The sequence below is a fragment of the Psittacula echo genome (genome assembly GCF_963264785.1).
Source record: "Psittacula echo genome assembly, chromosome: 3".
NCBI lineage: Eukaryota > Metazoa > Chordata > Aves > Psittaciformes > Psittacidae > Psittacula > Psittacula echo.
The window spans coordinates 39,258,475-39,282,585 of NC_137736.1; the positions used below are offsets into that span (position 1 = coordinate 39,258,475).

The following is a 24,111-nucleotide window of genomic DNA, read 5'->3' on the forward strand; positions in this document are numbered from 1 at the left end:
CATGGGATGACTTAGATGCAGCTAATGCCATTTAATTTTTGCATTAAGTTATAAAACTATTTTCACAAAATTAAGAGCCATTACTTGTAATCAGTTACAAACTGTAGTACCAGCAATACTAAAGACCAGACTTTAATAATATACAGGTGACTGAAAATATGGAGAGTTGGTTATGGAATTAACATCACAGAGCTGATGGTTTTATAAAAGTCAAATAACTTTCTTTTTGTAATAGAACTAATTTACCAGCCCTTGAATTTTTTGTCCATTTTTATGTAGTCCTAACTTGAAATGTTTAGCATTTGAAGTATAATAATTTATCCAGTTTCTCGGCTTCAGCATATTCTTTAACAAAGCAACATTAAAGCATAAATGAAAAGCTACCAAGCAAGGACCCAACTCTTCAAAAAATGTGAGAGGACTTTTCGTATTTTGAAAAATTTTGTCATGGAAGAAGGTAGCTCCACTAGATTTTCAAATTTTTTGCCCTTCATACCCTTTTTCCTCCCAAAATTATGTCAGAATGCATCTTTTGTTACTGAAGAAAACTTGGTCAGTTGCCAATCTGTCAGTCATCAAGAAGCAGCTGTTTGAGGGTGGAGCTATTTGTACTTGTGGTCTGTGATGCATCATTTTTCTTTCTTAGAGTTTTAGGACTTAAATCTCAGCTACTTTATATGGTCCTATGTTTCAGGCAATAAATTTCAGCTAATACTGCATTTTAATAACCTTAAAAGAGGAAGAAAGTGCAACAAGCAGTTTCTAATTAAGACAAATTAATAAACTGTTAATGGCAAGCTTAATTCTGTATATAAAGAATGAAAAAAGGGAAGAATTTAAAATGGCGACAGAGAGGTGTTCAACAATAATAAATAAATCCTTAAGCAACTAATTTCCAGAAGCTGACAAATTACGTCAATGTAAAGACCACTTTATATTTGCCGAATTTCCTTTATTCTTTTCTCAAGCAACTGCTCTGTTGGCAGAGGCAGAATGGTGGGATACCGAGCCTCTGATATTCCATGGAGATCAGTAGCACTTAGATCTTGTGGATCTTTGTTCAATATCATTACAGCTGTTTTTGCATTCTAACAAGGGACATTTGTGAAGCTGTTTATAGCTATACCAGCAGAAGGAACTAGCTAGAGGAACAAGGGCTTTTCTGCAAAATCTGAAGATAGTCTGGCTGTTGAGTTCTGTCCTTTGGAATGTATGTTTACTTTTTCACAGGGTGTTGTATTGCATCTTGAGCTTTTACTAATTAGGAAGTTGAATAGGCTGGTTTGTAGAAGTGCTGCAATGTATGCTGTAGTATAAATCTTTAACTTGGAAATAAAAATTAACTAAGATAGTTAAGATGATAGATATGTCTATGCATCTCTTTTGCTGCACTAAAGACAGTCCAGAGGAGGCCAAAAAGTTTTCTCTCCTTTTCAGCCCATGTGACTAAGAAATGTGATGTCTTTTCCCAAACTCTTATTAATATTTGGGTCACAGAGTAACTGAAGTTATCCAAAAATTTCTGATAATGAGAATGAAACTTTTTCTTTTGCTTCAAGGTTCCTAGTGAGAATCCACATAGGCCTTGTTCTTCCCATGGAGTTACTTTATTGAGCTGACTATTTTAGCCTTATCTCCCACTGATTTTATTTTTTTTTATTGCTAGAATTTTCTGTTCTTTGAAATGACAAAAAAGGAATTGCTAAGTAATTGCTAAAGATATTTTTTATATTGCTAAAGATATTTTTTTATAGTCCTCAAGACATATACATGGAAAAGAAAGAAAAACATAACTTTAAATCATATTTGTATAGTTAACCATAGTTTAAGAACACTCTTAATTAAGTCATATTTTTTTAAGATGTTTCAGGAATCTGGATATTTATTATTCATTTTATCTTCTTAATACTGAAGAGGAAAATATAATCTGTACAAAAATTTTATTGGATTAAGAAAATTGCTACATTTTCTGGTTATAATCCAAGTGTGTAACATTTTTTCCATTCAGTAAAATGCAGAATTGGCTCATCTAGAAGCAGACATATACAAAGGTGAAATATTAACTAACGCAAATAATATTTCTACATAGATTCACATCAGTGAGCAGGTGATTGACTAAATAGCTGCTCTGTTTTCTTTATCCTACTGTTTTAGAAATAATGAACATTCCCTTGATTAATCTGCTGGAGAGTATTGAGGTTCTGTAATCATAGAATCATGGAATAGTTAGGTAGTAATAGATGATTCATTATGAAAATTGCCTCATAAGACTCAATTAAGAAAAGATTTGAAGCAGTTTTTTCCTCTAAAGCTCCATTTAGGCAATAAACATCATCTCATGTTGAGGACAAGAATATAGTTGGTCATAAAAATAAAATATTGTGTAGCTGGAAGTGTCATCCTGTGAAAACTTGGTATAATGTAGTTCATAGAAGAAATATTAATGTATAGGAATATCTGTTATTCTCAGAGATCCCTGGAAATATTTGTGATATTCATAATAAATATTAAAATGAGTCTTTACTGACAAAGTAAGAAAAGAAAATTAAGCTGATACAACTTTATCCTCATAGTTTTTAAGGGTTTTTGGTCCTGAAAAGGTACAGCAGTAAGAAAATGCACCCATGAACACGATGTATTTTTATCTAGAGAGAGAACTTTTTTGTGAAATATTTTTAAAACTTTGTTCTTTTTATAAGAGTTGTTGTGACAAAAACCTGGGCTCCTTATTCAAGATAGTTCAAATAATGTCACATTTAATTAGATGGACTGCATCTTTAATCTTTAATCTTTAATTTTTTTTATAAATCTGACTTAATCAAAAGTATCACATTACCATTTTTACTGCATTTTTACCTTACCCAGAAAAGATAACCAAAGCTTCCATTGGAGTATCACATTCTCTGTCCATGCTACCACAGCTGGAGTCATCTAGCAAATTTCAGTTAGAATTGCTCTATTCTCCTGAGGGATCTCACAGAATCACTGTACACTCTTCTACTGTGAGTTTTTGCTTCATATCTAATAAGTTCAAGGCTTGCAGGTTTCTTGGGTTATGTTACAAGGCCCTCTCTATAAAGGTCTGCTTGAGGGAAGTATGTGCATGCAGAAAAGCAGGGAAATTGTATATTGAGTTTATCGATAGCTTGCTAGCCTTGAATCAGCAAATATGTTTGTGCTTACAATGCACACAAGAGTTTTTTGTACACATGGAAGATATATGTATGCAGCTGTCATGTGACTGTTGCTCATCTGAAGAGACCTGTGTGCTGTTACCAAGTCACGTGATTTTGTGACACAGTGTGGGCTAATGTGGGTGGGAGATGTTATTGCTTGCAGTAGTTTTTGAAGGATGGACGACGGTGAACACTGAGAGCACGCTGTTAATTCCATGCAACTCTTGATTTCCCTTTTTGCCTAAAAGCTCAGATGTTTTTCTAGATCTTTTTCCATTGATATGCCTACCATGTACATGCTTATGAGACAGATTCAGATCCATATAGTATGCATGTTTCTAAATTCAACTGGTGGTGTAAATAAAACCTTGTGCAAATAAAGCTGGTGTTCCAAATAAAACCGGTTACGTATTGCTCCACGTTCCTATTTCAGATAAACAAAAAGGTGTGCCATTTAAGATAGTTTTGTTTAATTTTGTCTTTTTTTCCCTGTTGTTAGGACAGTGCAATGTAATGTCGTCTTCCTACATATCCTTGTACTACAAAAGAATGTAATATCATTTGAGACTTGTTTGTTCATGTCCTTAGAAATGGATGCAAAACTTTCAATAGTTGCTGACTAGAGAAGGCTTTTTCTTTATTGCTTAACTATTTGTATATGAAGTATCTCATAGAGGTTCTTGAGTTCCTAGTGATTTAAAGAAACAAGTAGTAAGCTACTTTTCATAAGATAAAGTCTTGGGATTTGAAAGTGTCTCATACCTATTTTCTTGCTGTCTTAAATGACCCTGGAGATCTGAAAGACATTGACTTTATATATATGCAATGCTTCTAAGTAATGTACAGGTCAATATTAAAATAAAAATGCGCTCAATCTGTTCTTTGAATGGTTTGTAGTTGCAAATTCATGATATGACGAAACCATGAAGAAGGAAGCTTTATTCTAGAGTGGTGGTATGAGATTACCTGTATTTATGTGCCGCTTATCCAAGCTGCTTAGAGAGGATGACACTGACAGTCAGCAACAGCCCAATAGATCTGAGTTTTTTGCTTGAGAACTAGGCAAAGATTTTCCTGTAAGGTGAGGGGATTTAGAATGGTAATCACTTTCTAGGCATTAGGCAAAGAGGGTCTTTTTCAAAATACTGCCATAGTGAATGACTGTTAGTTATGTAAGGGATCCAAATAAAATGTCTTCAATGAAAAAAAGCACCTTTTAATGGGATGATATGTGGCATGTGGCAATTTAATGAAGTGGTTTGCTGCTTAAATCTGCTCCCAAGTGTGTGTATTTTTCAGTATGACTTCATATTTAATTCAGGAGAGAAATTAACTGCAGTTGTAAATTTTATTTAGTATATTATAGACAACTTCATTATAATACTCTATATTATATAAGTTGCTAATCAATAAGTTTTAAAAGACTTACTTTAATTTTTTTGATTTAGGAAGTATAGAATCTTGTTTATTTATATCTGTAGCCAAATCTTTCCTGCCTGTATTTTTGGGAAACTGCTTAAATCATTAAGTCCCTTTACTGTTTGATTAGCTTTCTGAAAAGTTCATGTATTTGATGGAGAAGTTTCTGCCTCTCTCTTTTCAATGACTTACCAGAATTGCTGAGTACTAAAGCTTTGACAAGTTTCACAGTTGCCATTTAAATTCATTTCTGTAAATAAAATATTTAAGATGCATTAATACTTGCTACCTTTTGTAAAGCAATTTGTCATCTCAATAAAAATAACTATATAATTGTTAGTTGGATAGTGATAATGTCTTCATAAACAGTTGCAAAAGTATATGTAGATGTACTTGGGATGGTATTTTGCAGAATAAACCAAAAGATTTTAAAAGAGGGGTGTTTTTTTGTTTGTTTGTTTTGTTTTGGGTTTTTTTAAAGATAATAAATACGAATGTTTTTTCCAGTCAGTGAATTTTACTTGCTTTTTCATTATGCTTCATTTTCAAAAGAGGAGCCTCTGTTTCTGCTGAACTGTGTGGAAAAAAAGGTGGTTTTAATTTTTATCCTAGGTTTATTACCAGAGCAGGTCAGTGGTCTTCAAGAATTAGCTTTTTTGTGCATTGTCAAGATTCATATTCATCTTAGCTATGTGCCTAATCCAGTTATTAAAAGTTAGGTTGAAAATATGTTTGTAATAAGAATTACCATAACTTTTTTTGTTTAGTCTTCAAATCTCTAAACTGTACAGGTAAAATTTTAACAGTATGTCTGGTTATTTTTCCTTTTTTCTTTCCAATATTAGGCCAGTGACATCTGTGATCCAAACCCAGTCATGATGCTTATTCTATGTGTCTACCTACATGAAAGTCTCCCTCACTACTTACCCAAGAACACCATAGAATTTACAGGTGCTCTCCATGCAACTGTTATTAAACAGGTACTAATACCACTGAATTTAGATTTGTAGCAGTACAAGGCCAAAGCATTGTATGTATATCTGTGTTTATAGTATGTGTATACTACAACAATGAATCAATGGATTTCATGTCATTTGACTACTAAATGTAAAAGATGGAAGTATGCATTTTCTTTTTTAATCTCTTCAGATTTGGGATTCTGAATTCCATTGCTGTTTTTTACCTTTGCTTGTAAACACAATAAAAATCTACAAATCTGACAAATCTGAGGTAAAAGAGAGGAATAAGAGATTAACAGGCATAGGAGGGTAGTGTATACTGCAAAAAGAGTACCCAGAAAAACTGAGGTTGGATAGTCTATGGGAAGTCCATGCTCATTTAGAAGAAAAATGGTCTACCTAAATATTTGAAGTACTTTCTTATTTTGTGAAATCCTTAGTCTGTATTTTGGAACTTAGCTGCAGAACACACCTTTTATACTTGAAAAATTGAGTAAAAATAGGCTGATATTGTTGTTGTGATAGGTGCGTCTGAAAAACCCAAGCTGCAAAACTTTGGTGTACAACGCTATTCTTGTTGGAAGAGATGCCAATGATTTCTCATTACCCAAAGGGAACACTGTCACCATTGCCCCTAAGTAAGTAATGTTTTGGTTTTTTTTCGTCATTAACAAGTCTAGCATTATGGAAATATAAACTACTAATTTAATAGTGGTGGAACACTAGAAATGTGTTCAACTGCAAACGGCAAAATTAGTCAATATAAAGATAAGGCTTTTTTCCTAAACCTAGAAGAAGTCCAGAGTATTTTTTCAGTGGGACATTTGCACTTTAGCTCAATAGATAGCTTTAAGAGCAGAATACAAACTTTCAGATCATTAGAGGAGTAATCTGTGTCCAAAACATATTTTTATTGCAATGTGTATTGAAAGCTTTAATTTTCAGCTTGAATCAGCTATTTTTTTTTTTTTCCCAGTCAAAGTTATCTGCTCTGAACTTGATTCACAGGTTTTTACATTAATGCATTGTGGAAGCATGAGAAGGTAAAACTTCTTTCTTCTAAGATTTCAGGTTTTGTTTCTTAATGGCTAGGAATTTAGGAGCCCATGACACAGGTTTTATAATCTTGTTACACTGCTTCTTTTTGCCTCCATCCTTTTTCCCCACAGAGATGGAAACTCTTGCATTTCTGAAAGCCATGCAAGGATTTTGGAGATATTTAATTTTGGTAAAATACTAGGTTGTTAACATTTTGGTATCATAAATACTCATGGTATATTGCCATCTTTTTCTTTTTGTTCACTAATTATGGTTTTCTTTTTTTTTTATGCGCTATGTCTTTATGACTGCATACAGGAAGTTCAGTAATCCCCGTTTAACCAGAGAGGACAAGATTAGCAGTTACTCTGGCTGTCAGTTATGAGTTTTTAAGTTCAGGCTGCGAATCTATTTAAGATATTCCTTTGGAGAGAAAATGGATTAGAGATTGTCTAGGAAAGGAAAACACAGGTTAACATTTGTATGAAAATAACCTGTGAAGAAGAAAAAAATCAAATATATATTGTCAAATTCCAGAATAGTCAACATAAATACAGTGCACTTTAAGGATGATTAATATTTCAAATGACATGCAAAAGGGACAACAAGTAATGTTATATTGATTTGATTTCCATTTTTGCTGCAATTACTTCAAATGAAAATTAACATAAAAGTGTAATCCTTGTAAATATCATGTTTCTCTGAAAGGTTGAAAACAACCATTGTTGTTTTTCACTTCGCCTTTAAAAACACCCTGAAAAACCAAGACACAAGTAATTGTGAAAAATCTTGTCACTCACCTGCTTGACATTATATATAACAACAAACATTTGAAAACCTGCAATGATAATAAAAGCTTGTGGAAATGCCAGTCATCCACTGGTGACTTCTGTAGAGTTTATCATAATCATAGAGTCACAGAATCAGCTAGGTTGGAAAAGACCTTTAAGATCATCAAGTAACCTTACTTGTAGTCTTGGTCACTAAGTGAAAAATAGGTTCTTTGTACTTAACAGCTTTCTTAATATTCTGATGGATGTGTTTGAGAATTCCAGTGTAGGGGTGGGAGTCTTGTAGGTGTTTTTTATTAGTTCATGATCTCACAGGTGAGTTTGGAAGTGATAGTAATGTGAATAATAAACTAACACAGCTGTAACTGATTATGTGTAGGCTTATTGCTATTAGTGCAAAATGGTAGAGGATTTGTAGGAAAGAATGTTCTGCTTTCTTTGGAAAGAATGCTTTCAGAGAAACTCAGAGATAGTAGGTAGGCTTGTAACAGACTTCTATTAAAAAAAAAAAAAAAAAACAAAAAACAAAAAACCAAAAACCTATGGCCTAAATAAAAAGGGAGAATTTTCAGTATATTCAGTAAGACATTTGATGTGAGTGTATTAGTGAAGCCTAATAGAGGTTTTGGGGTTTTTTTAATGAGAATGACTATAACCTGTTTAGGAATAAGCGATAGCTAGAAATAAGCACTTCACATTAAATTTCTTTGTTCTACTTTTTGAAGTAAATAATCCATAAATATGGGATTGAAGGCAGATTAATCAATGTGTTAAAAATCACTAAAAATTAGGATAGCCTACTTGCTGTATCAGAGAACATTTCTACAGTGAAAACTGGAGGTATATGTTAAAACTTTCTGAGTATCTGTAATGGTTCAGAAAACATAAGGTCAGATAACTCTACATTCTTATTCCCCAAATTGAAACTGTTCGTTATGAATTTATGAATATTATGTTTAGATATGGATATGCCTTCATCACTAGTTTGTCCTTCACTGCAAGCTAGCTTGATGCTAGGGAGATTTTTTATCTCTGAAATAACAGGTCCTTTAGATAAGCTAATAAAGACAAAGCAGTTAAAAATAGCAACTGTTGCCTAGTGAAGGCCTGCTGTAGAGCTTCAGTCAATTTGTAAAGCTTGCTTTACCAAAGTGTCGGGGTAGAAGGTCAAGGGAAATATTAGCAGTTCAGAGAACATTCACTCATGAGAGTTCAGGCAATTACAGCTGAAAAGAACTATAGTCTTGATAGGGAGGCTAAAGAAACTGAAACTTGTCAGTCTTCTGATTGGAGAGCTGGAAGACTTTTAGAAAGACATTATGCATAGAGATATGCCTGTAATTAGCTGCCAAATTCCTATATTTAGAAGTAACTATAATTGGATTTGAGATGACTGTGGGTCATTGTAATCACTAATGAGGAATAACTGTGACTGACTAATCCTGTTGGACCTGCTGTGTGAGCATGTTTGGCCTGGATGATTCTGTAGATGAAGGCCCATTCTGAAAAAACTGCGTTTACTTTCCAGGGGAGATGAATTGCAGGAAACTGATAAGCTAAACAGATCAGGGAAAAAATTGAGAGGAAAGGCAAAGGGTAATGAAGAGGGGTTACTTAAATATATTAGGAAGCAGTGGTGCAGCATTAAATAGAGATTTTAAAGTAACAGTAGCAAAGTGATAGAAATATGTAGTATATTTCTATCTGTATTTTCAAAGAATCATGACAATGCATTCTGTGGTCCACTACTAGCTGGAGAAACTCATAAATGGTTGTGATGGGTTAAACTTGGCTGGCTACCAGACACTTATCTAGACATTCTCTTACTCCATATACTCAACAGAATGGGAGAGAAAAAAAAACGCTAGAAAAATTTGTGAGTTGAGAAAGATGGGGACACTGCTTAGCAGTGACCATCACAGGAAAACCAGGCTCAACTTAGGTGAAATTGTTTTAGTTAATTTTCAATTAAAATAGACTTTTGTAGTAGGAAACAAAGATAAAAATTAAAACATTACCTCATGTCTTCCCCACCCTTTTCCCTCAAACTGAGCTTCACTCTCTCATTCCTGAGTCTTCTTACCTTCTCTCCCTGCCATCCTGAATGGCACAGGGTGTAACGATGAGCAAATGGCTTCAGCCATTTGTAACTTTGTAACAGTTCCTCTCTGCTTCTTCTTCCTCCTCATGCTTTTCTCCTGCTCTGTGGGTCCTGCCATGGGCTGTAGTCCTTCAGGAAAAAATTTGCTCCAGCGTGAGCCATCCATGGATCACAGTTACTTCAGGAAATGTTTAACTGCTCTGGCATGGGACTCTCCATGGATTGCAGCGTGGATGTCTGCTCCAGTGTAGCCCTCTCCACGTGCTACAGGGAATTATCTGCTCTGGCAGCTGGAGCACCCTCCCTCTACTTTTCTGATCTTGATGTTTCCACTGCTGTTTCTTACTCTTTTTCCTTACTCCTCTGCCCTTCTGATGTTTTTGCCCTTAAATACGCTTTCACAGAGGTGACACCAGCTTGGCTGATGGACTCATCTGGATCCATTATGGCACCAGCCAGAACCATTTGTGTCCTGCACAGGACAGCTCCCCATCTCTTCTCACAGAGGCTGCCTCTACAGCCCCCTACTAGCAAAACCTTGCCACCTATGCTCCATATCTGTCAAGAATGAATATTTTATATCAATTGGTCAAGATGAAATTGGCCTTAATCCTAACCAGCTGAACATCAGGGAAATCTTCCAGAGACTGTACTGTCATTCTGCTCTGGCTTTTGGGATGCATCAGAACATTCTCAGTGTAGCTAAGTGTCATACCTTGCATATAATGTAATTAATCTTTCATCTGAGATTCCCACTCTGCAGGATACCGCACTGTGACCTATCAACTTGCAGTTCACAACAGTAATAGCATAAAGGTGTCTAAGCTCTCTTCTGTGTAGACATGCATATATAGACATTTCAAATCAGTTTTCTCTGCTGTTGCAAAAGCCAGAGGGCTAAGATCAGGCAGAATGCTCCATACACTCCATTTCCCTGTCATTCTTATTTGTGACAAGAACAGACTCTTTAAAACTTGATCCTTAAAGTGGTTTTCGAAGTGGATGTCTCAGGCAGTATTCTTGTCTGGGAGCCTGCAGTCCCAGGATGCATTTTCCAGGATGTTTTGAGTGGCAGGGTGACTTAGTAGCCACAGACTCTGGGTGGCTTAGTAACTCTTCACTGTCAAAAATGATGTCTGGGGGCTCTGCAACAGGAACATGAATGCTGTAAGAACTTCCAGGATTTCATAACTGATTCTCAGAACTGACATCCTGAGACTTTGGCCTTAGGAAGAACTTTGCCCAGTATCATACTCCCTTATCCTATGTGTTGAGCCTAGAAATCCTACTGGATTAATTCTATTGCCTATAGTCATCCTTTCTGCAGTTGGGTGAGCTTTTCTGAGTTCTGCTGAATCCTTTTTTGAGGATTTTTTTCCCCGATTTTCCCTGCCCATGGCAGGGGGGCTGGAACTAGATGATCTTCAGGTCCTTTCCAACCCTAACTATTGTATGATTCTATAACAGGATACCTGGCTGTTTACCTTACAAAAACCTGTTCAAGCAGGAGGATAAAGTAAATCAGTTGTTAACTTAGGGTAATAATATAAGGAAAGAGAACTTTCTGTGCTAGTGCGTGTGGGAAGAAAAATTAAGCTACATGTTGAGGTCATAAAAAGCAATAAGGACTCAAAATTTTTCTTTTTCTATCTATATAGTTCTTTTACTAGAATGTTTTCAGGTCCTTTTAGGTAGGAGATTGTTTCCAGAAGAAACAAATTACTTATTTTCTTGCCTCTTTCTCTTACAAAGAGTCTAAAATGTGCTTCTGAATTGATATTTCTGAGTAATTTCTGAGTCAAAATGTTGTGCCAAACTATTTAAACTGTTATTATTGTTATTATTTTGCTAGGAGACAAGCAGCTATAAATGTGGAATTCACTAGTCGCTTTCTACACCCTGCTGAAGCAATGTTGCTACTGGTCTCAAGGAATGTGGGTGGAATAGATGGTGCCACACTGACATTCTTTCTGAAATCTGAAGTCAACCATATTGAGCCTGCTGTAAGTTTATGTGTGTATGCTTAACATTGCCACAAAAATACTGTTCTTCTGTACCTTATATCAAACAAAAGTGAACCGAGGTGAAACCCATGAATTTTCGTTTGCTACTGCTGAACCCAGGACACAATATTAGCCTATGTACATGCGGAGAAAAGCCTAGAGGAATACCTAAGATTCCTAAGGATATAAATCACACTTAGATCCTGAATAAATTTTAAAATTTTGTTCCGATTGCTCTGAAAAGAGACCTGCAGCCCTTTTGGAATATGAATGCTTGTGGAAATCCCATTGTGAAGGTGGTGATATGCTTCAACCTAGTTATTTCAGCTGTCAGATGTAGATGGACAGCAAAATATTGTTAGATGTTGCTAGGTTTATTTGTGACTTTAGACATTCTGTAGATTTAAGATGTATCCCAGAAATATTAAGAGCAGAGATAAGCATGTGTTCCAGCATTTGTTATCAAACATTTCTTGAGCAGGTGTAGATAGATCCTCTTCTGAACTTAGATGGTGTTTATACAGTTATCTCTCTCTTTTTTCTTTCTTTTTTTTTTTTTCACAAGACTTTATCCCATAGCAAAAGACACTGATGTTAGAAAGACAAATTGGGGCAAGAGAAAAAAACAGAGAGAATGTAATGATAAGAAGGAAGAAGGATGATAGCTCAATTCTTGATCTTGTGCTATCATTTGGAAGAGTATTTAAAATGTGGTGAAGTTTAATGCATGTTTAAGAAGAATAGGCTTCAACTGTTCTTTGCTGGCAATAAAGCCTAGCACTTAAATTGTGTTAATTTTGTAGTAACCAGTAGTCAAACACATGGTTCTATTCTTTGTAATGTTTCCCTGTTTATGAATTCATGAATGTAGGTTTATAACTTTTTCATATTGATACAATTTTTTGTTCTGTTTTAGGATATATTGAAATGCAAATCCCCATGTTATGAGCTGAAGAAAGTTACCCTAAGTGTTACCAATCCCTTCAGTACTGATGGCATATTCAGGTAGATTCAGATCTTTAATGATCATTCTGTTTTATCAAATCTTTTCCATAATTTTCTTCTTCTTCTTAAAAATGTAAAACCTTAAGGTTAAATTATAGGGATTTATATTACCAAAATTGTTACAAGCACTATGAAGTGGAAGCTATTGTAATGAACAAAAAAGATAAAAAAGCCTTAATTGAAATTCATCTCAGTGTAAGCAATAAAGCTAGAGCTTTAATCAAATGGAGTTCATGAACCTTGCTTGTATTTTTGTGTTTGGCTGAGGTCCAGCAGAATTCCAAAGAGAAACAAACCATGTTAATTAATAGTTGGTTATTTTTCCCCAGTCTGCTTTATCCTTCCCCAATCTGCTTTATCCTGCTGTTTTAAATTATTAAGCATGCATAAGAAAAAAACGTGGTTTTGCCTTGGAGCTTGCAGCGCTGTCAGTTAATCTAATTTTTCATTTATATTCATCATAGATGTAACAACTGCAGAGTTATAAATATTGCTTCACTTAATATAAAAGAGATAGAGAGCTGTGCCCGTTTAAATCTATGTATGTGATCTGACTCCGTATTTTGTCTTTAGTCTATAGAGTTAAGGATTGGTTCATATAATTGATTTATTTACAAGAGCCATTTCCAATAATGTTTTTAGCTTATTTTACTGATCTGATTAATATATGTGTTGCATAAGCTGCAAATTAAATTTCTTTTGCCCCTATAGAATGGGTTTGATATAGACACCTGTGACAGGATTGTTTTCACTGCTCCAGTCACGTGCCCTGGCATACGCCTTGTATGTGGGAATCTTATGAGTTTATTTAGCATCTGTCTTTTTTTTTAAGTTCTTGAGGTGGTCAACGAGGTTGTCTTTAATCAGTTCTATGATATGGATAACTGTCTTGGCCTAAATTGTGCAAAATGTTCTAAGTTATTAAATAAGGAAGAAAATTAAAACATTAATTAATTATGTTTTTTAAAAAATCTGTTAAAGTTTTTTTTTGCAGTACTTTTAATGTATCTCCAAGTGAAAATAATAAGCTTGCTTACCAAGCCTTCATTTAAAAGAATAAACTTAATTTTGTCTTCATTCTGCAAGTTAAAAAATGTGTACCTACCGTACCCCAGGGTCACTTTGCTGGAATCCACAAGTTACTTAATGCAGCCAGAGAAAGTATATCAAGTGAAGCAAGCAAAGCAAGAGCAAACTTTCAGGTAAGCTCTAAATGGCAATTGCTAAATATAATATAATGAATTATGTAACATTTTAATAACACCTTACAGATAACTGTAGAGAAAAGACAAAGACGCTGGGATAGGGGCAACTGTGATGACTTAGGTGACTGAAACTCTGAAAACTAGTTCCAGTTCAGTGCAACAGGATTAGTTCAATTCTTGGCATGAAGAAGGTAGAGATATTTGAAGGTGCAAGAGTAAGGTCAAGTTTTTAATTATAAATATGCAGTGTCTAGAATTCTCATTGTGCTGAAATGTAAGATGTTACGGGTTCAGTAGGCTCCTGGAGATGCAAGAATAGGGTAAGAGGTTATTAGTGCAGATGTATTGATATGTTAAAATAATTTTATGTCTAGACATTACTACTTAGCTGACCATGGACAGATTTTCTAACATGTGAAATCTGGAAGGAGAAGGAGAGTTCAAACTAAGTGTGATAAAGATAATAAAGTGCCAAAGAATGAAAAAGAGATAGCAACTGGAATGAGAATCAAGGAGACATATAAAGAAAAATCTATGCTTAAGACTTAATGTCTGAAAGAAGATAGTTCAGTCTTCACTGTCATCAGTTGTTAGACAGTGAGATAAATACCAGTAAGCTTAGATGAACAAGCAGAAATCTTGGCAGGCTTTGAAAAGGTGAGATGTAAATCAGAATCGCTGATAGTCAAATTTAAAGGAGAAAAAGAGAATCAAAAAGGTTTAAGAAATAAAATTTGTGGCACTCTCTAGAAGCGGCCCAGCACAGAGAAAGAGCAACCAGAAATATCTAAAAGAATGTTTGGAACTCGGTGGGTGTTAGAAATTGCACTGTATTAATAATTGACAGTTTAATAAGTCATTTTTTCAATCATAGACTGAAAGTGTTAATTCTAAGCCTTTTTTTGGTGTCAATATGATTGATGTCCTTCGCATGCTTTGAACTTAATAATCTGTGCGGGTCCAAGTGGGGTTCTTAGTCTCAGGGTTCCTTCTGTGTCGTCCAGATGTGTTAGATGCACTGCTTTAAACATTGTAACAAGCTTTACCTGGCAGGCAATCCTTTTACCTACCACCTTTCACCTCTGGCGGTATCACAGATGCCCAAAATGGTGTCATTCACACCAAAGAGGAGACCAGTTGTTCAGTCACTGTAGCATGAGTTGATCCTACTGTGACTGGAAAGGCATACCAACCTGAAGCTAGGGCCCATATGAACTATATCCTTACTGGGACACAGTGCTGTCTAAGCCAAAAAAGCACTTAGCAGTGACCCATGTCTGAGGCAGGATGTCATTCAGTCGTTGCAGGCAAGACCTTTTTGTCCATAGGGAACTGAATGATGTTTGGTGAGAAGGATAGATTTTTTTATTTCATCCAGCTGACATAGTTTTAAGTATACTGTGATAAAAGTGCCTGGATTTTTTCAAGTTATGAACTTTTCTATTCTTTTCCAAGCCCTTGACACTTCAGTTATTACCCTTGGTCTACATCTGTGTACCAGTATGGTCTGCTCCCTGTGGGAGGAGAACCAGGTGGAGAAGTGCACACCACATGGCCCAGGAATTCTAATGTAAAACTACCTATAAGCAGTTTTCAAGCATGTTGGTATTTTGAATTATGTCCATTAAAAAAGTATTAAATGACAGTAAAGTTCAAGGTTACATTTAATAGCTAACTTTCCTTCAGAGATTTCCTTCTGCAAAACCGGCAAGTGTAAAGGTATGCTAATGATTCACTAATAATCCTATTCTAAGACCACAGCCAAGCTGTTTAGAGTATGCATTACAGTGTCCATGAGTCATAAGGATGGCTTATGATTGCACAGACTGATTTGCAAAAAAAGCTGTGAATGTGGATAAATATTTTTACATCAAGAAAAACTTACTCTATGACAAAAAAGGGAAAAATTAATTAATAAATTTCAAAGCTGGCTTTGCAGAATATTGTATATAGCTTATTTATTAGTTTTTAACAGAGATAATACCCCGGCATTCCAAATACTTTTAATTTTTCTGAATATTGTTCTTATACTTTTGTTCTAAGCAGTTTCATATGTCAAGGAAAGAGTTATGTTAAACAGAATATCTGTGTTTATTGACCAGCCTGGCAAGTCTCCTATGAAAGTAGCTCTTCCCCTCTGTCAGATCAGCTCCTCCAGTAGATCTAGCTTCCCAAATCGAGTTCCATGTTCTAAATAACCAAACCCATGACTGTGGCACCACCATTCTAACCATTTATTAACCTGCCAAATCCACCTGCTGTAGTCTCTGATTTTGCAGTCATGACTTGGCATTCTGATTCAAAGATAAAGCATTAAAAGAGATGACGTTTTATATAAAATTTGTATTTTTATATCTTTATGTGAAATACTCATTTGTAAGTACAGAATACATGGTTGTACTTGCATACTGAGAGACTATTTTCTTTTCTGAAAAATGGCCTTTAAGTATAGGTATTAAAATGAATCTCCAGGGTAACATATTCTGAGAATTTTACAAGTCCATTTATTTAAGGCTGTGATTTTTTCTTAGCCTAGCAAGATTAACTGTTTATTTTAAAAGAGACCAAATAGCTATCAAATGCTGTATGTAATAATTGTTTGCTATAAGCTGGTTCATCAAATTTTACTGCTATGGGAAAATGACTTTTATGTGTAGATAATATTAAACCTGAGTCTAGATCTGAAACTTGCAGTATTTTTTTTATATACATTACAGTATAGTTTTCAGCGTATTTGAGCTCTGTGCTTGTTGTAATATAAGCAAAACTCTCTTTCCATAAATGTAAGTGCACAGTCTTAACTCTTGTCAAAAATGGTAGGAAATATTTGTGAAGGATAGAAAAAGATATTTAGTAGAAATTTTTAGAACTTGCTGGAAGAGCTTCTCTTATGAGATTTGATGATTCCTAGAAAGATCATGAACTACATATTAACATGGGATTTTACATCCCTAATGCCTTATTGTTTGGTATAAATTCCCCAAATACTCTGAGCCAAGAGAAAAATTAGCATTTGTACAGAAAATCATGGAAAATTATGTTTATTCTGTGACTAGAAATGTTGTAAAGTATGTGTAAAAAAGTTAGTCTCAAATGTGGTTTTGTTTGTTTGTTTGTTTGTTTTCCCTCATATAATAATTCTTGAGGAGAAAAAGAAAAAATCTAATGAATATATTAGTCAAGAACTTTTTTAAGTAATTAATTTCTACTCTAAAGATGCCACATTCAGTCTTTTTGGATCAGCACTATAAGTAAGAGAAACTATTTACACCAGGCAGAGATAGTGGTAACAGCAGCCCCCTATTTTTAGCCATGAAATATTCAAATATTACACTGTCTTATGCTTTTTCATAAATAATTGAGCTCTGTTTCTTCTAAGAAAAAAAAAAACAAACCATGGCTCAAAAAACCTTAAATAATTTTTATACTATTGATTTGTTGTAGTTCATGAATCCTTGTTATACAGAATTGTGGGATTCCAGTGGGATGTTTCTGATGGTTTAAATCTGGATTTTGCACTTACTGCATTGAGTGTAGGTCACTTAACATTTATTAACATTAGTGTAAAATCCATGTTTTACTTAGCTTTACTGATTTCATTTGTTAAAAAATGGCCTGTCTTATCTTAAATAACAAAAGAAGTGGATTTCCTATTAAATTTCTTAAACATATTGCTGTCCTGGGGCTTGGTTAAGCTAGACGATATTGTATAAAGTCGCCCCAGTTTTATAGTAAGATGTGTTGTGATGTGTTCTGTCAGTATTACAATGTAGCTAACTTAAAAATAAATCTAAATAAACAAACAAGCAAATAATAAATACGATCTTACATCTTATTTTCAAGATTGAATTTTCAAAATTAGATTTGTATTTAAAAATCAATAGAGAAAACATGCAGGAAGCTTCGTTATATATTTACAATAAATTATAGATTAAAGCATTTATCTGTCCCTTGTGAGTTATAAACACTCATGAATAGGAGGAAGAAGGTTGACAAATCAATACACTGTATTGCCCAGTGTATACTTGTATGTAGTACATATTTGAAACCCTGGTTCATAGTGAGATTATTTAAGTACCTTACAGAAATTATCAATATACATGTGATTTGAAGTGAAATAGTGTGTCTCAAAGAATAATAATTTAATTTGAAAGTTATATTTAGTGATAAAGTTTTCTAAATTAATTAGGAATTATTTTACTGTTGAGGTATAGTAGTACAAAAATCAAAATATTGCTGTTTTACATTCCAAATAGAAATTTGGAGACATCTTTTAAAGCTAATGATACATCCTACTATATGTAAGTTTTTCAAATGTTTGATTTGCAGATTATAAAATTTAATCTACATAATTGTTAATAGTCTATGCAGTAGCTAAAGTCTCTGCATATAATACATATATTTTTATCTTTAATATTTCATTTATATCTTATTAAAGCTCTATTGACTTTACTGTCTAGGAGGGATTAAATATAGGACTTTATAAAGTGGTGAGCCTCTTGTGCATTTCCAGCCAAGATCCACAGTCTGCATTCTCTTTATTTGTAAGTTGAAAGAGGAATAATTTGCTGGTATCACACTATGTTATATTTAAAAAAGTATATCCCCCACAGGTAAAAATTTCAAATTTACATGGTGAAATACTAGTCCCTCTGAGGTCAGAAATCTGCTGCTGCACTGAACAATAAATAAAACCAACAGAATTAAAATCATTAATGTTTTAAATGGAAAAAATGAAATGAGATAACATTTCAACACTTGCTGTATTTCACAAAATTAAAACAATTAAGGCCTGAACCTTTTTTTAGAGTTGGTAATGTTGCCCCCACAGAAACACAGACTTCTGTTGAAATCAGTGGAGCTCTGCACAGGAGTTTAGTTTCACATATTTATCCAGGCCTAAGCAAGGAATCAAAAAAAATTGACATTTTTTTGAATTGATGTTGGGGAACTTTTGTTGTATTCCTTGGATCAAATTGAACACACTGTTTTGCTTAAATATAAAGATTTAATGAACATATGTGTTGTGCAGAGATTTACTACCATAAGCGCTTCCACAGGAACTCCGCAAAGTTGCTACGTGACCCAATTCCTTGTATACACTTTCACCAATGTCAATCCTGTGAGCGTCGGCATCAGGTGCCTTAAGCAGCTGTTCCGTTCATCCCCCAACACCAGAGCTATTTGTTTAGCAAAAGTGGCTTCTGATCACTTGCATTCCACGATCCATAGTTTTGTAACTGCTGTATCATTTCTTATCTCTTCAGGAAGGAAAATTTCACTCCCTTAGAAGGAGTTGTTCTGTCTTTGGCATTCATGCTCACAGCTAGTTGGGCCTTCTTGTCCTTCATGCCAGATTGTTCCTTGGTCCTGAATTATCATTGCTGAGTAGTTTAAAATTTGAATTTCCCCTTCACTGGACAGGTTTCTTTTCCAGATGGTATTGGAAACAAAGTTTAGACTTAGAGTTTAAACCAGACTCTGGAATAATGACTAATGGTATATTCAAGGTTCCCAGTAAGCCAAAGCCATAGGCTAGATTCTTCATTTACTAGATAGTTCTAATTTTTGCATATATGACCTGCTTGTATGTTTTCTAATTAATATAATAAATGTAAAATGTTTCCCTGAAAGTGCCTCTCACACACACACACACAAAGAATCTAGTATTCTGAACATGCAACTATGCAGCCTGGAAGTACAATTAATGTTTAAAATATTTCTAACTTTAAATGTCTTATTTTTTTTTTTTTTTTTTTTTAATATTAATTTTGTGTTAAGGTACATCAACCCCTAGTTAGGCAGATATAAGTGAAAAGATTCAGGTAGCTCTCAGGGTGGTACCTGGATAAGGTAATTGAGTTAACATGAATAAAGTAGAACACTTATCTTTAAAAAGTGGAGACTGTCGAGCTAGGAAGAAGATAGAGAGAGCTACAGAAAAAATTGGGGCTTAAAAAAAAAGTTTAGTTAAGAGGAGGTCTAGTCTCTGAAGTGTGTTCTGATAATGGTCAAAGTAAGACTGTTACTTTTGCAGATCAGTTACTGTGAAAAGCAGCAGTCTAAAGACATGTCCACAGGTCTAAGAATATAAGTCCTAGTATGAGCACAATGTATCTGAACTGAATTTGATTTGCAGATATTTAGATATATTTCTACAGAGTAGATTTTTGGGGGAAAACTGGAAAGACTGAATGGAAGACAACTCAGAGCATCAGAAGAATGCAGGGCCTTGCCACTTCATGATGTACCAGGGAACAGTTCTTTCCTATCTTCATAAGATATTGAAATGATAGAAAAGAACTGGAATGGAGGTCTGCAAAGGTATTATTGAACAGGAGTAATTTTGACTGTCAGAATATAATTGTACTTTTTTAACATGGAATTTTGCTTATATGAATATTGCAGAGATATTATACTGGTTAAGTGAAGGGAGCATGTTCTGGCTCTGCTGTAAATATGACTACTAACTTAAGTGGAAGAGGTACTATTCCATATTATTGGTAGGTAGATGGTTCCACAATGTGGATTTTTTTCTTGGAAATATTTGCTTTTCAGGTATTTATTCATAAAAAGGGGAACAATCCTAGCTATTAATAATAGAAATATCCAGCTTTAGAATATTGCTTTCATTTTTTTTTCCTTTAGCTCTAAAAATAACATCTTACATTTTAAAAATGGTGCACTGCCTGAAGATCCAAATGAAGAGATCAACTTAAATTGCTGTAAGTATACAATACCTCTTGTGTCACTATGGTAGAAATTAGATTGTCTACCTAGGCAAGGTTTTGACATATAAAGTATGTTCAGTAATTATTATTCATAGACAGTTTATCTTCTGATGTATTTAATTTAGTTAAATGATTTCTAAGGTTGTTCTAGGGATCAGGCATTTCTTGACCTTATTTCTTATGAAATATCAGTCCACAGTTCTGTTGAAACGTACAAATGTAGAGCTACAGCATTTTCTGAGACTGTTGCAAATTTTTAGGATGGCTTTATGAAATTAATTTTGTCCCTTAGAAAATATTGGTTTGCTTCTGTGAGGTGATATGGAAAGCAGATTTGTAGTCCGAATAATTTAGCCCTTCTAGATATATTGATTAGCTCAAATTGTATTCTGAGATGTGATTAAAAGCCAACTAATATACAGTTCATAAAAATAAAATGTATGTACCTCAAGTAATAAAGTGGGTACAACTATTGTACCAATTTGTGAGTAGATTACAAATGTTTTTATGGCTTTAATCAAATTGAGACTACAGGCATTTTTTATGGCATCTCAGGTCTTTGGAAATGAAATTATGTTTTCATTTCTTGTAGAAGTGCATTCCTGCTTTAAGAATAATTCCCCTTCATTCTCTCAATACCATGGCAAACAAAACCTAAATAAGAGTCTTCTTTATGTGTTTTACACCCTGACCTGAGAGAACATGTATTATTTTAAACTATAGGAATGTATTTTTCTTTATTTTGGAGCAGCCATAATAAAAAGGAAGAAAACTGTAAGAAAAAAAAAACAAAAACCCACCAAAAAACCCAACCCCAAAAAACAACAAAACAAGCAAACAAACAAACCCAACCCAACCCAAACCAGAAAAACCCAAACCCAACCAAACCTCCCCCAAAACCCCCTACTTATTAAATGTTGCTTTTTTGGCAATTGTTTTAATTTCACAAAATCCATAAAAAAAGTGAGGAGAGAGGGCTCTCACAAGACTAATTCAGTCTACTCCACAGTTTTACATACCTTGAATGAGAAAACCTTGAACAGAGACAAGTTTGAGAGTTAGTGCCTTTGATAGTAAAAAATTGCTGTTAGGTCTGCCTTACCTTATTTGATGGAAAGGTTAAAATGGGACTTCAGTCCTCTTGGTATTTGTGTGTGTGTCATTGTTTATGTAGGCTTTAGAAACATCAAATTAATATCAAATTTACCTGTTGGTTAAAGCATGAATATTGGGAAATTTGTATTTTTATTGTTTGGAGAACAATTTGGACTATGTAGAGAGAAGATGGGTGGTGGCTATGCCTTTCTTCAGCTTGGTTCTTGGTGGTTTTGAGGGGTGAATCAGTTCTATTTAGAGTTTGGCATATGTTTTTTACATAATGTTCACCCATTTCTGTTGCTTTCACTTTTACATCTTCTAAAGTCTGCAAGCCAAGCTTGAATGAATGTCTGGTTCTAAGGTAATCCGTATTATCAAAATATGCTTAGCAGGTGAAAAACACATAGTAATAAAGTAGTCAGACTTTGCCAGATTCAACCCCAAGATTCTTAATGTCTGTGAAGAAAGCACTTTCTCAATTTGTGAAAACAATGCAAAGAAAGCAAGCTTACCAGTATTTTTATCTATACTGGAGGATTTCAGACTATAACATAACATTGTTACTGCTGCTGAGAGCAAAACTGTTTGTTTAAATAGTAGTAAACTGTAGTATAGATTCTTAAAGAGCTTTTGATGGTGATAACAGTTTTCCTAGGTTTTGTTTCAGTGCACAGAATAAGAACATGAGTAGTTAGCAAAATTAAGTATTTAAATAATACAGCATGCAATACTGCAACATGTCTACACAAGTGTAACTGAAGATACTGATTACCAATTACAAATGTGCCTTAGATACTGATTACTACAGGAGGCTGTGTACGGTATCCTTATATTTAACCATAGGCAGCTACAGTATTTTACAACCTGTGCTGTTGTATCTAAACAACCATTTAAACTTATTTTAACAGCTGACCAGCCCAGCCTCCTGCATGAGTTCTTCAGTCCAGTGGAAAACCTGTTCTTGGAAGGGAAAAGTTCTGCAGGCTTAGATATTCACTTCCTTCCCTTTAGTCTGGAAAAACGTTACTGTAGTGTCATTCTGGCTAATGAACTGGTAAGAACAGAAAGTATGAATAGAAAGTGGTTTTCGTATGATAGCCTCATCAGTTAAGAATTGGGCTATGATGTTTGCCAACTGTGTGTGAATAGGGTAAGTAAATATACAAATTGGTTATGTACATATATTAAGGAAAGTATTTGAATGCATATGCAGTTATAAAGATGTGATCTATGTATGGTATTCCTATAATTCATGGAGGAAAATGTTGCTGAAGAAGTTGATCAGAGATTAACATAAGATTGGATGCTTCAGTTAAGAAATTTAAACCAAAGTTTGCTGCCTTTTAATCTTCACACAATTATAATTAAATGAAATGCCGCAAACTACTTTTCACTGTAAAATCATTACAAATAAAAATAATACTGCAAGGAATGTTATTTTGGTGGCTTTTCTAGGCAACTCATCTAAAAACAAACTTAGAATTTAAATAATTTGTCTTGATATTGGAGCAAGAGTATGCTTTAGGATGAGACATGCAGGAAGAGGATGAAGTCTCCCCATCTTTTTCACTGTATCTAGGGTATGATGTCAAAATAAAATAATAATTGTTTTCCTTGCTCTGTCTCTTTTTTAATTTGCCTGCCAATCCAGATTCTATGCAGTCCTTGCACTAATGCAGGAAAAACTTTTGAACAGATTGTACATCAATACTGACTGCATTACATTTCAGTTTCTCTTGATTCATGTAGCCTGGGTTTTGCCATATGTATTTAATCAAAATTGATTTAATCAAATTACCAAGACCTGGTTTTGACCAACTTTCAGAGTTTAAAATTTGCACTCCAGCTTTTTTGATGTTCCTGTAATCCTTTATCTCAGTGGTCACAGTCTTATTTATCTGTCTTTATTCCATCTTTTCACAGCCCTTTAAACTCGCTGTTGTGTTTTGTCTCTATCCATCAATGTTTTTCAACACCCTGTGTTTTTCTAATATTCTTTTATGTGTCGTTGATCTCTAGGCTTATATTCTGTTTTTTACTTTCGTAATACTACCTCTGTGTTTCAGCTTTCCTTCTGTGCAGTTACATGCATCTGCCATTCTCTCTGACATGTTTTCATGATTTGTAATAATACATCCAAAACTAAACGACTTATTCTTTTCCCCCTGCACATTCCTGCTTCCATATGTTTCATTACTATAGAATAGTACAAAAGACTTCTGCTAGTGTTTGGTGTTTGTTTTTATTGTTTAACCAGGACTTTAGCTATGCCACTTGGCCAGCTCATACTTGTCCTTGCTTTTAAAGGAAAATGAGAATAATGAAATAATGCCCATGCCTGTCTATCTGGCCCTGTTCAGTGTTTGAAACCACTGGCCATTTTTTAAGAAAACAAGCCATATGGCTGGAAGTCTAAAGAGTGTGCAGTTCACTTAAGTTTCTTGAAAGTTAGCAGAGAGAGAGAAGATAGTCTGCCAAAACCTATAGTGAGACAGTGAGCTCATGCCTCATTGAGACCAGGGAATAGCCCACAAAAAGGCTGTATAAATGTCCTCATGTCAGAAGATAGTGATCTCTGTGAATGG

At 34.4% G+C, this 24,111-nt stretch overlaps 1 protein-coding gene across 1 annotated transcript in view; it reads left to right on the forward strand.

Annotated features, from left to right (window-relative positions):
• Nucleotides 1–24,111, forward strand: part of CFAP47 (cilia and flagella associated protein 47) — a gene marked incomplete at both ends in the record, with an annotated part of 327,280 nt that overhangs the window by 113,113 nt on the left and 190,056 nt on the right. Inside the window, 6 exons of the mRNA XM_080613518.1 lie at nt 5,441–5,575; nt 6,080–6,192; nt 11,337–11,487; nt 12,404–12,492; nt 13,608–13,694; nt 22,370–22,580. Coding sequence (XP_080469644.1) covers nt 5,441–5,575; nt 6,080–6,192; nt 11,337–11,487; nt 12,404–12,492; nt 13,608–13,694; nt 22,370–22,580 — 786 coding nt within the window. The remainder of the gene's footprint in view (nt 1–5,440; nt 5,576–6,079; nt 6,193–11,336; nt 11,488–12,403; nt 12,493–13,607; nt 13,695–22,369; nt 22,581–24,111) is intronic.